Below are 15,124 nucleotides of genomic sequence, written 5' to 3' on the forward strand. Positions count from 1 at the left end.
TAACTTGGTTTGTTCACTGTGCTCCTCCATCCCCTTCCGCCCCAAGTCCACCTGGGTTTCCCCCACTGCCCAACCCTTAGCATTTCCTGATACTACCCTGCGGAATCATGATTATGACAATAGTAGTAATGTGGGCGAAAGGAGTGTTTGCTTTCTGCTTTGCAGGTCACAAAGCAAGAAACACCTTTGTTTCCTTCTGCTTTTCTTTGAAGTAGCTCTGAGCCGAAGAAAGGACCTTTGAAGAGATGTTATTTTTATTTTGTCAGAGAGAATTATATCCGTAAGGTTTCCTTTTCTTCCCGTCCCTCTCTTACCTCCCTGTGCCCCGCAATTTTAGAAGAAAGGTTCAGTGGTCCAGCCATGCGTCTGCCACCTCTTTATACCTCAAGATACCCTTCAAGACTGGCCAAAATCGCACCGGGCAGGGCTCGGGACTGATCCACTGACCCTGCAGCTGGTTTGACAAACTGCGGGCCAACAAGAAGACTGGCGGCCACCTGCCGGATTGCGCCTGACTCCCCGACATCCCGGAGCCCCTCAGCGAGGCTGTCCCGCTTGCAGGAAGGACACCCAAGGGAGCGCTAGGGCCGAGATGTCCTCCCTGGGGAGAGTCCAGTGTCCCAGCTCTGTCTGCGCTGGCACGTGAGCCCGCGCCGCAAGGAGCCCGACTGCTGGAGCGACAGGTGCAGCGAGCGCCTGGATGCCAACCTACCTTCACGAAGAGTTCGATCTCGGGGTCCCTGTCGTCCCCGTTAGCTGTCGCCGAGTCCGTCATGCCTTCGGCGCCCGGGGCCAGCGTCCCGGGCCGAGGAGGCGCCACCTCTGCGGCGCCTGGGCCAGCCCTCTGCGCTCCTGCTTTAACGGGGCCCTTCTTGAGAGCGGCGCTTATTATTATTACTATTATTTTCAAATCTATTTCCCAAGCCGGGAACAGCAGTGTCTGAGAGATCAGTGTTCGGAGAGATCGAATGCAAAGGAGGGAAGCCAGAGGGGACAGGGGGCAAGGGGGAAAGGTGGATTCAGGGATAGCAGCAGGTCCCCCAGCAACAAGTGCCGGGCTGCAGGGAGGTGTCACAGGATCCGCGCTTGTCAGCGATCCCCGCGTCGCCGCCAACGCGCCCAAAATAGCCGGAGGCCGCGGGGCGGGGTCAGCCCGGGCGGGGCGGGGGGGGAGGGGCACCCCGCCAGCGCGGCCCCTGCCCTGGCCCTGGTTCTGGCCCCCGCTCCGCCCCACCACCCCAGCCCAGCAGCGCCCCAGGCGCGGCCCTGTCGGACTGCCACTGCCACCGATTCAGGGGGACCTTCTGGGAAAGGTACGGGGAGGGAGAAGGAGTCCAGGCGAAGAGGAAAAGAGGAGAGAAAAGATGGCTTTAAGTCTTAGGTTTCATTAATGATGCTTTAGCACCCTCCACTCCCCAGTTACTCCAAAACCAGCGTTCCCCCCAGGAAAGCCCCTTCCTGACTTAGTGATGGTCAGAGTGGGGAGGAGCTTGGGGAGAGGGCAGAGAAGGAGAGGATTCCCCCCACCCACCCCATACAAGCCATCCACGTGCTGGGCAAATGGAGTAGGGCAGGGGGTGCAGATGGGCAGGGCTGGTGTGTGAGGTAGAGGGCTGAGCCCAACTGGTCAGATGCATCCAAAGCCCAGGACCTGTGTCTTTCTCATCTTCTGGGCTTGTTTTTCCCTCCCTTTCTTTCTCTGTTCTTTTCTTTCCTTCCCTTGCTTTCCTATTCTTACTTCTGTTACCTGTTTTGCAGTGAAGTATGATATACATGTAGGAAAACGCAGGTAAATCTCAGTTCAATGAACTGAAGCCACGCATAGAGCCCCAGACAAAGAAATAAAATGTTAGCTAGGAAGCTTTTCCTGTCTCTTCCTTTCCTGCCCTTCCACACCCCGCCCCCATCCCTGTAACCATTATCCTGACCTGTAACAACACAGGTTAGTTTTGCCTGGACTCTTACAGTAAAGGCTGTAAATACTCCTTGATGTCTGGCTTCCTTTGCTCACCATGACATTTGTGAGATTCATTGATTCTGTTGTGTGTAGTTGTAAATCATCCATTTTCATGGCCACATTTATGTATCCATTTTTCAGGTGATAGACATATGCATAGTTTCCAGTTAACCACTACTGTAGATACTGCTGTTAAGAGCATTCTATCAAGCATCCTTGGGTAATACAAGGACACTTCTCTGTTGGGCATATACTTATAAGTGGAATTTTTTAAGTCATAGAGTATGAGAATATTCTTCTTGAATCAACACTGCCAGACGGTTTTCCAGAGCAGTTGTACCAATTTGCATTTCCACCTTTCACTTCGTTTAAAAATAGGTACTAAATCTTTGGCATCTGAAATCTGGTCAGTTTTGGTTTGTTTTTCTCTGCCTTCTCTTTGCTTGTCCTGTTTGTGTTCTGGCTTGCCTTGCTCACAGATATGTATGTATTTCACAGCTTTGTAAGAAAAAATTTAATCACTTAATAATAAAAATAGGTAATAGTTCTTAGTATATACCAGACAAAAATGCTCAGCACTGTACACCTTTACTTGTTGAGTCTTTACAAATAAGGTTATTATCCCAGTGTTCAAGGTGGGGAAATAGAGGCTTAAAATATTTCAATAACTTGTCCCTGGACATCCAGCTAGAAAATGGTGGATTTGAACACAGAAAGAGTGAGCCTGTTCTCTCAACTACTCTACTAACTGCCTCTTTCCAACTTAGCGCACACTGGGTAAGTCACTTTGAAGAAACAACGACACTGTCCTGGTCTGAATGGAGATTAAGATCCATTTCCGGGTAACTGTCACACGGAAGGAAGATGAAGCTTATCACATGAGTTGGGCAGATGGAGAAGCTCTATCAGTCAGCATAGAGGCAGACCATTCAACACAGCTGGAGTGGGTAGAGGGCAAGGCCTCATAAAGCAGAAAGCACTTTGACTGAACCTTCCTGACTGGTCGGACATCTGACAGATGGAGAAGATGGCGTGGTATCCCAACCACCCTTTATGGCAGGCTGTTTCTCCATGAAGTCCAAGTACAAATGCTTCCTTCTCACTGAACAGTCAACAAGTCCAAGTTTGCAACCCTCACAGTACACTACGGCTCAGTCTAGATGAGGTTTCATTGCCCTCTCCTCCTCCTTGGTTTTTGGCTTACATCACCAAAGCCTTTAGAGAAACAGTCACCTTCCCAGCTGTACCTTCTGAGCCAATGACTGCATACTCTGGGAAGGACAAGGGCACAGAGGGAGACTGATACCTTCACTGCGTGCCCCATAGACTCATCACTTCCCTGCTCTGGACTCTGGACACTATTTGCAATAGCAACTGTGGCAGAGGTAAATAAAATTATATGCATAAAATGCCGTTGAGGGTTATTTATTTTTAGATGAAAGATGCTTTACATGTGTGATCATTTTCTTGGCTATGATCTGAACAGTGTCTGTTATGACCTCCACTCTCCTTAATTCCACATCTAGCAGAGCCAGCCTCTCTTTCGTCTTCTCCAGATATCTACTGCTTATTGGAAAATGGACCAGTTCTATTTTAATTTCTAGATAACACCTTCCATTTAGACATCCCTCCAGATAACTGGTAGTTTTGCTATTATAAACATTCATATTGCAAAACAACAAAACAAAAAGTCAGCTTTGGTGATAAAACATTTTTGTGCATGTTTCTACTTTTTGAATTTGCATTCTGCTTTAGTTCATGTTACCACATGTCTTTATTTTATACCCTTTAATGTCAAATTATTATTGGTTAGAGTCAATTATGGCTTTGTCCCGAGAAAAACACGTCCTTGGTCATAGACTGTACTTCTAACAATCATAGTTTCACGAAGTTGGTGCAAGTTTGGGGTAAATATTTACCTTTAAAGAACTTCAAAAACACCTTCAGTGCTCACTGGGGCTGCACATATACTAAAGTTGGAAAAATACAGAGAAGATTGGCATGACCCCAGTGAAAGGTTTACGTGTGAGTCTGTGTACCATCCATACTTTTGTATGATTGTTGAAAGCAAAAATTATAACTTGTCTTGTGGGGTTTTCAATATATTTGATTTCAATAAGATGTAAACTGATTTATATAATGGTAAGGTTTCTATACTTCACTTGAAGTGGCCAACTATGAACTCTAAGAAGATTGAGAAAATTTAGATATGTGTGTTGTAACCACCCTGAAAGCAACAACTAGAAAAGTTAAACAGAGAGATATAGTGAAAAGCCAATAGATATATTAAAATGTAATGGGAAGAAATCTTCAAATAATATAATAAGTTTGACGGGAAAAAAAAGAGCAAACACAAAATGTATTGTAAAATGGCACATTTTCCTCCTCTAGCCTTCTCCCTACTCATTCATTCTCTCTCTCTTTCTCAAATAAATAAATTAACAAAAAATCTAAAAAAAAAAGATATGACACTCTAAATACGTACCTAATACCAGAGCTAAATATGTACCAAATACATCTAAATACATACCAAATATATGAAGCAAAGCTGACAGAACTCAGAGTAGACAGAGTCAAATCACAATTGTAGTTCGAGGCTACAAAATTTTCTCTTAGTAATTGATAGCACAAATAGACAACAACAACAACAAATCAGCACGAATATAGAAGATCTAAACCATACTATCAGCAGTTTGGCCTAATGAACTTTTATGGAGTATCCCATCTAAATAACAACAGAAAACACACTATTTTTAACCACATATGGAATATGCACCAAAGTGAACCATATTCTGGGTCACAAAGTAAACATGTTTCAAAGAGTGAAACTGTGCTCATAATAGAATCAATTACATTAATAAAAAATGTTTCTGGAAAACCTCTAAGTATTTGGAAATTAAGCAATTCACTTTCAGAAATTCATTGGTCAATAAAGAAGTCTCAAAGATAATTAGAAAACATTTTGACCTGAATGTAAATGAGCATACAATGTATCAAAATTTGTGGGATGAAACTAAAGTAGCCCTTGAAAGAAATTTATGTTTGAAATATTCTGTTTAGAAGGAAATTCAGGTCTCAAATCTAAGTTTGTACCTTAAGAAACCAGCAAAACCTAAAGCAAGAAGGAAAAAAATAAATATAAGGGGAGAAAAAATGAAACTGAAACAAGACAAAACAACAGAGAAAATCAATGAAACCAAAAGCTAATTCTTGTAAAGGATTGATAAAGTTAATAAATTTCTAGCTAGATTTGCAAAAAGAGAAAGAGAGAAGCTATATATTATCAGTATGGGTATGAAAGATGGGATAGCACTACCGCAGTCATAAAAGGATAATAAAGGAAGGATATAGACAACTCTGCACATAAATTGGAGACTTCTGTAGAACCAAATCTTCAAAGAAACAAACTAACAAAACTCATTCAAGAAGGAGGAGATAACCTGAAAAGTCCCATATACACTAAAGAAATTAAATTCATAGTTGAAAATCTTCTCCCTGCCAAAAAAACCTCCAAGCCCAGATGTCTTCATTAATGAATTCAACTAAACCTTTAAGAAATAAATAATACCAATTTTATAAATCTCTTCCAGAAATAAGAAGAGGAGGAAACAAAGAATGTGTATCCAGAGTTTGTAAACAATTTTTACATGTCAAAAATAAGAAAACAAACAACCGAATTAAAAATTAGCCAAAAGAATCTGAACGTTTTACCATAGATGACATACCAATGATAAATCAGCACATGAAAAGATGATCAACATCATTATTGAGTAGAGAAATACAAATAAAATGATACCACAATATACCCATTGGAATGGTGAAAATAATACACACACGATAAGCCCATGGGGTAGCAAGAAGGCAGAGCAGCGGGAACTCCCTCCCATACATTGTCAGTGAGAATGCGGAACTATCCGTCACTCTGACAAAACAATTTGGTAATTCCATGTAGAGTCAAATACAAGCTACCCATAAGACACACTTGTCACCTCCCGGGTGGTATCCTAGAGCAATGAAAACTTAGGTCCTCCCAAAAACCTGTATGTGAATGTTCATAGCAGCATAGTTCAAAACTGACACAAAAGAGAAACCACCGAAATGTCCCTCAGTAGCTAAAGGAAGAAAAGAATTGTGGTACATCCGTACAACTATAGAGCACTTAGCAATAAATAAGAATGAACACATACAAAATGGACCAATCTCAGCTGCACTATACTAAGTGACTGGAGGAGATTATGCTGAGTGAAAGAAGTCAAGCAGAGACAGTCAATCATAGTATGGTTTTTGGGTGAAGCATGGTGAATGCTTTACCATACCCCAGTGTTCATTCAATGCTTTACTGGTGAAGCATGAGGAATAGCATGGAGGACATTAGGAGAAGGAAGGGAAAAATGAAGCAGAGGGCAGGGAGGAATCTGAGGGGGAGACTAACCATGAAAGACTGTGGACTCTGAGAAACAAACTGAGGGTTTTGGAGGGCAGGGGGTGGGGGATGGGTGAGCCCAGTGATGGGTATTAAGGAGGGCACGTATTGCATGGAGCACTGGGTGTTATACCCAAATAATAAATCTTGGGACATTACATCAAAAACTAATGAGGTACTGTATGGGGACTAACATCACATAATAAAAATTAATTAAAAGTTAAAAATAAAATAAAATAAAATTTGAGTCACATAAAAATAAAAGATTGCATACCAAATGGTTCCAGTTATATGACAGTATAGAAAAGCAAAATTATAGTGACAGAGAGCACATCAGTGGCTGCCAGTTGTCGGGACCGCGGGGAGAGGGGAACCTACAAAGGGGTAATATGAGGTAATTTTTCAGGTGATCAAACTATTCTGTATCCTGTTTTTGGTGATGGTTATAGAGGTTTCTGCATGATTAAAACATACAGAATACTATACCAAAATGAGAATTTTCTGTAAATAAGTTTTTCAGATGATCAAGATTCTTAAACACTTCAAAAAAAAAGTAAAGCTGCTAGATTTTTTTTTTGTATATCCCCTTTCCACACCTTCTTTGTTTCAGATCCTTAGTATCGGATCTTATCTTACCCTGGACTTCAGATACATAAAACAAGTCTCTGTTCCATGAGACCTAGTGTTCCCAATTATAGTCAATAAAGTAAAACAAGCTTTCACTGAAATAAAAAAATAAAACAACAAAATAAGCACATTTAGACCAAGAGAGAGAGTGTGTGTATGATAAATGGACATTTATTATGAAATAATGATGATCCTTGTAGGGAGTTATTGTTTTGTTTTTCTTTTTTTTAGAAATATCTCACCCAGTACCAGAATATAAGCCCATCATCAGCTACAAGCTCCAACTTTTATATGCCTAGTGATATTTAGTTGAACCCACTCACTTTGCCCAGGGTGGTGGCTTTTTATGAGAATCAGATTGTCCCTTTCTGACATTCTTTACAAAGGATCTCCTGGAACATCTCAAGGGTTTAAGGTTCAAGCTGAAGGTACCATCTGGGTTTGATGACAGCTGCAGAAACCCCAGTTATATGGTATCTCTGGGGGAGGACCAGGTGGGTGTAGACAAGGGAGCGAGTCCTGGAGCAATTACACCCACATGAAGTCTCAGGTGGGCCTGTGAGGAGAGTTAGGGTGGGTTGCAAGTTCCATCTATTCCTTTATAAACGAATGTGCCCTTACGCATGCCACACTTGACCAGTAACCTTGGTCCCTACAGCAGTCTGCCTACAGTCTCCCAGGGAGGGGACTGGGAGCACACTGGACTGAAGCCAAGTGTCCTTGTCCACAACCGGCACTCACCCACTGATTCACTCATTACTCATTCTCTCCACCAGTGTTTTGGGGGCAGATTGCTCATGCTCATTCTAGAACCCTCCGAGAACAGGCTGTGCCTATTGCCTCCTGCTGACAAGCAATCTTTGCTCCTGTGTTATGCCTTCATGGATTGCCTTCTGTCTTTTCCACAAGATCTAGAACTCCTTGGGGGCAGGAATCCAGTGTCATGGGTCTTCCATATGACCTTCAGAACATAATGGTTCCCTGCTATATAGACTTGTGAACAACCACCACCAAAAAACAAAAACAAACCAACAAACAAAAAAACCACTTGTCAACAAACTGTTAATAATCCAAGTACAGCTGGAAAAATAATTGTTGTTGGAATGAATTAACAAGTATCAGGCAGCTCTTTTATTCCCAGGGTCCTCCACGACTAAGGATTCAGCCCTTATTTTACTCAAAGGCTGACATCAGTGAAATGGACATTAGAGTGTGGGGTTTGTATAAAAATTCTAATTTTGAAGTAAAACATGGGAAAGAGGTAGGAATAATAAAAGTTAACATTACTAGGGGTCCGCCATGTGCCAGGGACTCTAAATCATGCTTAAGCTTGCTTCGTCTCTATTATAACCCCCACGACAGGTGCTATCAGTCCCATTTTACAAATGAGGAAGCAAAGACTTAAGAAGGTTTAGGAACTTGCCCAAGATCACACGCATCATTATAAACAACAGAGCCGGTATTCTAACCCAAGGTCTCTCCACGGCAGAAGCCTGTCTTATTAACCCCCGTGCTTTCCAGTGTGTGAGAAGGACAATGCAGTTGGAGGAGGCTGGGATGATGAAAGAGACTTAGAAATTGCTTCTTGAGTTGGAATCAGTGAATGACTCATCTTGGATAAGGAACAGGTGGAACTGGGGATTCTGGAACCCTCCTTCACTCTGCTTAACCTCAGAGACACCAGAGACAGAGCTGAAAAAAGAAGCAGGCACAAAAATGTGGCACATGAAAAAGAAACAAATACCTAGCCCCTAGAGAAAGGAAAGCCACGGGAGACAAGAGGCCAGAGCAAAGTGATCTGAGGTCATGTTCTATTGCAGCACCATGAATTTTTGGCAGAATTTACTGCTCTGGTAATTGGCTCACTTAATGGCAAAGTTCATACTTTAGTCACAGCAAGATCACATTAAAATACAACTATTACACAAATATATTTTTAAAAGCCTTGGACAGGATCCAAGATAAACACATGTGTAACAAAATTCAAAAAAACTTTTTGACCCATATTACTTTTATGCACACATCTAATTTTCTTTTGGACAACAGGCCCATCTTGCCAACTGACCAGAGATAGCCCTTAGTAACTCAAAAAAAGGCATGGTATTCCAGAGGCCCCCAGCCCAGGGGGTGAGGGGGGGAGAAAGATAAGGAATGTTGGGGAGGGGGAGTCAGCTTGTCCATGGGTGGGAGCAGAATGCAAAATGAGTTGAAGGAAGTGGGCAAACGCCAGTGACCCAGCAGATTAGAATTCTGAAAGCAAAAGCAAATAGCTGTTACGATTGACAACCAAAATCCATTTGCTTTTTTGAAAAGGACCGCGTATTACCCTGGGAATCTACACCTGCTCCATTCGCAGCCCATTAGGTTCCCGCGGACTTTCCGGGGTGGGCAGGTAACTGGCGTGGGCCAATGGGAACACAGAATCCCTGGGAGCACAGTGATTGGTTCAAAATGGACACATGATCAACTGGGACCCAATGTTCCATTTTTAAAATGAGAAACAAGTCACGTCTTCTAGTAGACTGGTGAAGCATGCTGCTTAGCGTAGGTTCGTGACATTCTCATTTAAAATCTAGTTGGCAAAGAATCAGTTTTTAAAACTGGATTTAGGGCTCCAGGTGGCAAAGTTAGTTAAGGCTCTTCCTTTGTAACTCTTAGAAGATAGACTATGAATCCTCATTATGATGTGATTAAAAAAAAAAGATCAGCCTTTGCTCAGATTTGGGCCTTTTGTCAGAAATGTGCTTAAGGGACAATTTTCCTTCTGCTGGGCTTGCAGAGAAACTGCAGGATGGTCCCGGGGCTGCCTGCTCTGTCTTGCCCCCGCGAAGACAGAACATAATCGAAAGTAAAGCCAGTAGAGAGAAAACAAGGACTAAGAGATGGAGAAAGGAAGCCCAAGTTCTGATTATTGTTTGAGTGACTAGATCGCTTGGTACCTAAAAATTGATATCCCTAGAGTTTCCTATCCTGATGGTCAGTAAAATCCCTTTTTGGCTCAAACTGTCTTGAGGTGGGTTTTTTGGTTTTTTGGGTTTTTATTTTAAAGATTTTATTTATTTATCTGACAGATACAGTGAGAAAGGGGACATAAGCAGGGGGAGTGGGAGAGGGAGAAGCACGCTTTCCGTGGAGCAGGGGTCAGGATGTGGGACTTGATCCCAGGACCCTGGGATCGTGACTGGAGTGGAAGGCAGAGGCTTAACTGACTGAGCCACTCAGGTGCCCCTTGAGGTGGGTTTTTTAATGTTTGCAACTGGAGATTTATATCCACAACAGTTAGAACCTGCAGAGACTAAAGAGGGTTATGGGTGAGAGATGCTCCATATAACCAAATAAGTTCTCAGGGTTATCATAAGGTAGAGATGAGTCAACAGCATAGTTAAGCACTTTAAAAAGGAGGCCCCATCCTTGTGATATTGAGCCATCAGGCTCCATGCAGGGTGTGGAGCCAGCTTAAGATTCTCTCTCTATCCTTCTCCCCCCTACCCCCTTTCTCTCAAGCCCCCCCCCCAAACAACAACAAAAACTCCTCACACTTCTATAACATCCTATGTAAAACTCTACTATTGTGCTATTACATTGAAATTATTTGTTTATGAATTTGTTGTCTTCTAGAACTAAGACCTTCAAGGACAGAAGACAGCTCAGCACTCCATTAATCACTTCTTGGATTGTAATCATCACTTCACATACCTACAACTCCAACCAATCTAGCTTTTTGAAAGCAGGGCTGGTGTTTCTTTTCTTTTCTTTTTTTTTTTTTAATTTTTAATTTTTTATAAACATATAATATATTTTTATCCCCAGGGGTACAGGTCTGTGAATCGCCAGGTTTACACACTTCACAGCACTCACCAAACCACATATCCTCCCCAATGTCCATAACCCCACCCCCCTTCTCCCAACCCCTCTCCCCCAAGCAACCCTCAGTTTGTTTTGTGAAATTAAGAGTCACTTATGGTTTGTCTAGGGCTGGTGTTTCTTATGTATGTTTCCTTGTGCCCAGCACACAGTCAGGCATGTGGTCTATGTGTAGATCTATCTGTCCATATTCACTCATTTGCTTGGTAAGTAACTTATTAGGATTTTGTTTTAGTCCCATAACTGTGCTTTGCTAAATATAACCTGTTGCTCCAGTTCTTAAGGTTTACATACTAAATAATATAAGCAGTGCTTTTTTTTTTTAAAGATTTTTTTATATATATTTATTTGACAGAGAGAAATCACAAGTAGATGGAGAGGCAGGCAGAGAGAGAGAGGGAAGCAGGCTCCCCACTGAGCAGAGAGCCTGATGCAGGACTCGATCCCAGGACCTGAGATCATGACCTGAGCCGAAGGCAGTGGCTCAACCCACTGAGCCACCCAGGCGCCCATAAGCAGTGCTTTTTAATAAGTTGCTTGTTCTGATCTCTTGATTGTGGAAAATGACTCCCTTGCTCCTCCCCCTTTCTGCAGCCCATGACTCTTAGCTGTTTATCAATAGATGCCATAATGAAAGTAGGAAAACACAGTGTATGAGAACACAAAAGTGAGCCTTGACTCCTAGGTATAAGGTATGAACAGTTAGTTTGCAGGATCACAGGGACTAATAAATATATGAAAAAGCATACCGCTTAGCTACAAAGCAAATTGCACCAATGGAAGATTTCTCACTTATTTAATTGGTAAAAATGTGTAAAGATTCATGAAAAAATTTGTGAATAAATATGCAATATGATTAGAGAGTGTACATTGGTATGACCTTTCAGAGGTCAGTTATTTATCAAATTTGAACACATATTTGGGTCATATGAAGACCCAACAGGCCCACTGATAAGAAACTCTTAAGGAAACAACGGGTATATGTTCAATGGTGTTTATTGCATCATTGTTTGAAATAAGAAAAAACTAGAAGCATATTAAATGTCCACGCAAAGATTGGGTAGGTTTGGTGAATCCATATAATGAAGGATATAACAAAAAGAACATATGTCAGGATACATTGTTAAGTGAAAAAGAAAACAAATTACAGCAAAGTGCATGAACTTATTTCATTTTTTGTAAAAAATATATAATTTTATATTATATGTTGTCTGGAAGACTACACACAAAATGTAGAGAATGGTTATTTCAGAATAGTGGCATTAGGAGAAGAACATTTCAATTTTTACTTTTTACAACTTTTACACATCATCTGATTTTTTTTTCCCCCACCATAAAGTGTCTTTTCCAATTAAGTTGTAGGGAAAGGCTCAGACAAGTCAGCTAGAACGTGTGCAGCCCTCTTAGAGCTCCCTGGGGCTCTGTGAAGTCAACCATGTTTGTCTTTGTGAAGCCAATTCCCTCCTCTTCAGACCTGTCCTTGGATTCAGAACCCTCATCCTTTCCCCAAAGTCTCACACTAGTAGATCTTACTTTCCCCTTGTCCCTTCAATAAACACGTACTGAGACCCTCCTGCTGCTGTTGTCCTCACATCTGTCCACAGAGAGGACCTTAGTGACTCAGGCTGTAGTCAGATCTGCATTTTAAAAGGGCATCAAGGGAGAAAGCAGTTGATAACACAAAGGCCAGCATTCCATAACGGGCTGGGGCCAAAGGAGTTTCCTAGGACGGTCTGAACCAGAATCACTGAGGAAGCTTCTAAAAATGCATCTCTCTGGGCCCTTCCCACAAACTGAATCTGAGGGTGGAGCTACATGAAAGCTCCAGTTTTGGTAAGCTCCTTCGTGATCCTCGTGCCCTTTGCGCTCCATCACCATGGACACAGAGGGAAAGAAGAGGGGAGAGTCTGAGGGCCAGACACTTTCTGGCAGCTCTCCACAGCTTTTGTACCTTTATTCTACACACACACAGGAAGACCCACCTTGTTGTTCTTGACAATAGCAGCTGAGGAAACGCTTAAGTTTGGGTCCTAAAAGCTCCCAAGGACCCCAAATAGAGAAGGAAGATGAGATACCAAAGGGCGGGAGACTAGAATCGCTTTGTAAAATGAAATTTCTACCCATAGATGGATTTCTCTGTAGATTTCTCTCCATCTGGGAAGAGTCTTTCCTACTTTGCCCTTCCTGTACTAACCGACACTGCAACCAGTAGACTGAACCCCACCAATGTAATTATTTATAAAAATGAAGTTAAAAAACAAAAACAAACAAACAAACAAACAAACAAAAACCATCGTCCAGTCCTTAAATGACATCTGAAGAGCCAGTTTGAAGAGTAAGCAGAACACATGGCCATAAAACGCTATAGTAATACAAGGGGTTATGAATTTTTAAGGTTGACATGGGCATGTTTGAGGAAGACTTAGGGTAGGATCTTAGAACTCTTACTCACCACTTGCTAAGAGGAAAGAAACCAACCACCAATCAGCAAATATACCATTTGAGATAATGCCTGAGTAGCTTCTCCCTGTTACTGGAAAAGTCTGGATCTTAATTTACCGGAAGCTCAAATTTGCCCTTGGGGGACTCTTCCTGTGTTCTATGGAATCAATGATTCCCGAACTTGGCTGCATGTGGGGGCCATCAAAATGTCGCTCCTATCTGCTGTCACCATAGATCTTGGTGGCACTGGTCTGGGCTGCAGCCTGAGCACTGGTGTTGTTTGTAAACTGCTCAGTCATTTTTTTTTTTAAAGATTTTATTTATTTATTTGTCAGAAAGAGAGAGCGAGTGAGCATAGGTAGACAGAGTGGCAGGCAGAGACAGAGAGAGAAGCAGGCTCCCTGCCGAGCAAGGAGCCAGATGTGGGACTTGATCCCAGGACGCTGGGATCATGACCTGAGCCAAAGGCAGCTGCTTAACCAACTGAGCCACCCAGGCGTCCCTGCTCAGCCAGTTCTAACGTGCAGCCAAAATTGAGAGTGTTGCTTGTTTGAGAACGTTCTTAATCCCATGCACAGAAGGCAAGACTTAGCTCCAGAAAGCCCAGAGCTGGGAAATAATCCTGACTCTGGTGCTTCTGGCTGAGACACATAACACATTGTCTAAGTATATAAGGGTGGTGGCAACCCATGCTTTGGATATTCTGCATCACATCTTCAAAACCCACTCCTGTTTCCTGCCTTCATTAGACAGCACCCCATGAGCTCGACACATGCTAACATCCCACGCCAAGGACTGCGCTCTCAAGTTTCTGTCTCAGACCTTCTCTAAGCAAAAGTAGCCCCAAGCTGATGGAGGACAGAACATTCTCCTGTCCTCCATCTCCAAGGCATTCAGGGCTCAACCTAACTTGTGGGTGTTAAAGGAGAGAATGGCTACTAAATTTGGGGGACCTGGATCACAACCTCTGTGTGGTATTGAGCAAACTACTAACTTCTTAATGTGAACTATTGTCTTCAGCGTTCAATGACTTAATGTGAAATTACTTGATTCAAAATAGGTGCTCAACACATTGAACAAATTTTTCCCCTTATCATCTTACTCCATCCCAAATAACCCTGTAAAGTAATTAAGGTAGATGATATGACCATCATCTCGTGGGGGGAAACAGTGCAGATCTCGAAAGTTTAAGTGACAAGTCTCGAGTTTCTAACAGTATCAATGACAAAAGCAGGCCCGGAACTCAGGTGTCTTGGCTCCAAATAGCCACTTCCTTTTCCCTATTTTATATTGTGCTGTGACCTCTGCCTCAAAAGACAGCAGAAATTTTCAAGCCTTTGACTAATATTAGAAGAAGAAGAAAGAGCTAATGAAGCAGAAAATGTTTCCCTTCAAGCAAAAGGCACTCGGACTAAGGACAAGTATAGCCATGTTTTTCAGAATGTATTGTTTACACAAATGTGTTATTTAGTGGCTGCCCAACCATCGTCCCATGCTTCCGTTTGTTTTCCGTGACCTTACTGCCTCAGTTCCCCTGTCAATGCCTCCAAGTCCTTTGGATTTGTTTGCCTCTGGATACTGAGTCTCTTCAAATTGTGTTTGAAAGCTCTAGTACAGACTTGTACATGACACACCTACCCTACCCTCTCGCTTTGGCCTTCTGGACAGAAGTCACTGGTCATTCTGCATATGTAGTCAAGTTACTCTGAGCGTCGTTTGTTTGACTGGGGCACCAGCAGACCCGGTGGCCATGTCAGAGCCAGAGTCCGTGCGCGATAAAGCTTCCCCACTCGTGGCCTCGCCCTTGTCCT

General features: G+C 42.6%; 1 protein-coding gene and 1 non-coding gene across 2 annotated transcripts in view; one reads left to right on the plus strand and one right to left on the minus strand.

Annotated features, from left to right (window-relative positions):
- CLIC5 (chloride intracellular channel 5) overlaps positions 1–1,102 on the minus strand; it is a 100,642-nt gene extending 99,540 nt beyond the window's left edge. Inside the window, exon 1 of the mRNA XM_044252067.1 lies at positions 713–1,102. Coding sequence (XP_044108002.1) covers positions 713–775 — 63 coding nt within the window. The 5' untranslated portion in view covers positions 776–1,102. The remainder of the gene's footprint in view (positions 1–712) is intronic.
- Positions 1,103–3,903: 2,801 nt separating this feature from the next.
- Positions 3,904–4,010, plus strand: LOC122898242. Its single transcript, XR_006382928.1, has one exon. It is a non-coding gene; the product is annotated as a U6 spliceosomal RNA (small nuclear RNA).
- The last annotated feature ends 11,114 nt before the right edge of the window (positions 4,011–15,124 follow it).

Source organism: Neovison vison, chromosome 1 (assembly GCF_020171115.1).
Source record: "Neovison vison isolate M4711 chromosome 1, ASM_NN_V1, whole genome shotgun sequence".
Lineage (NCBI taxonomy): Eukaryota > Metazoa > Chordata > Mammalia > Carnivora > Mustelidae > Neogale > Neogale vison.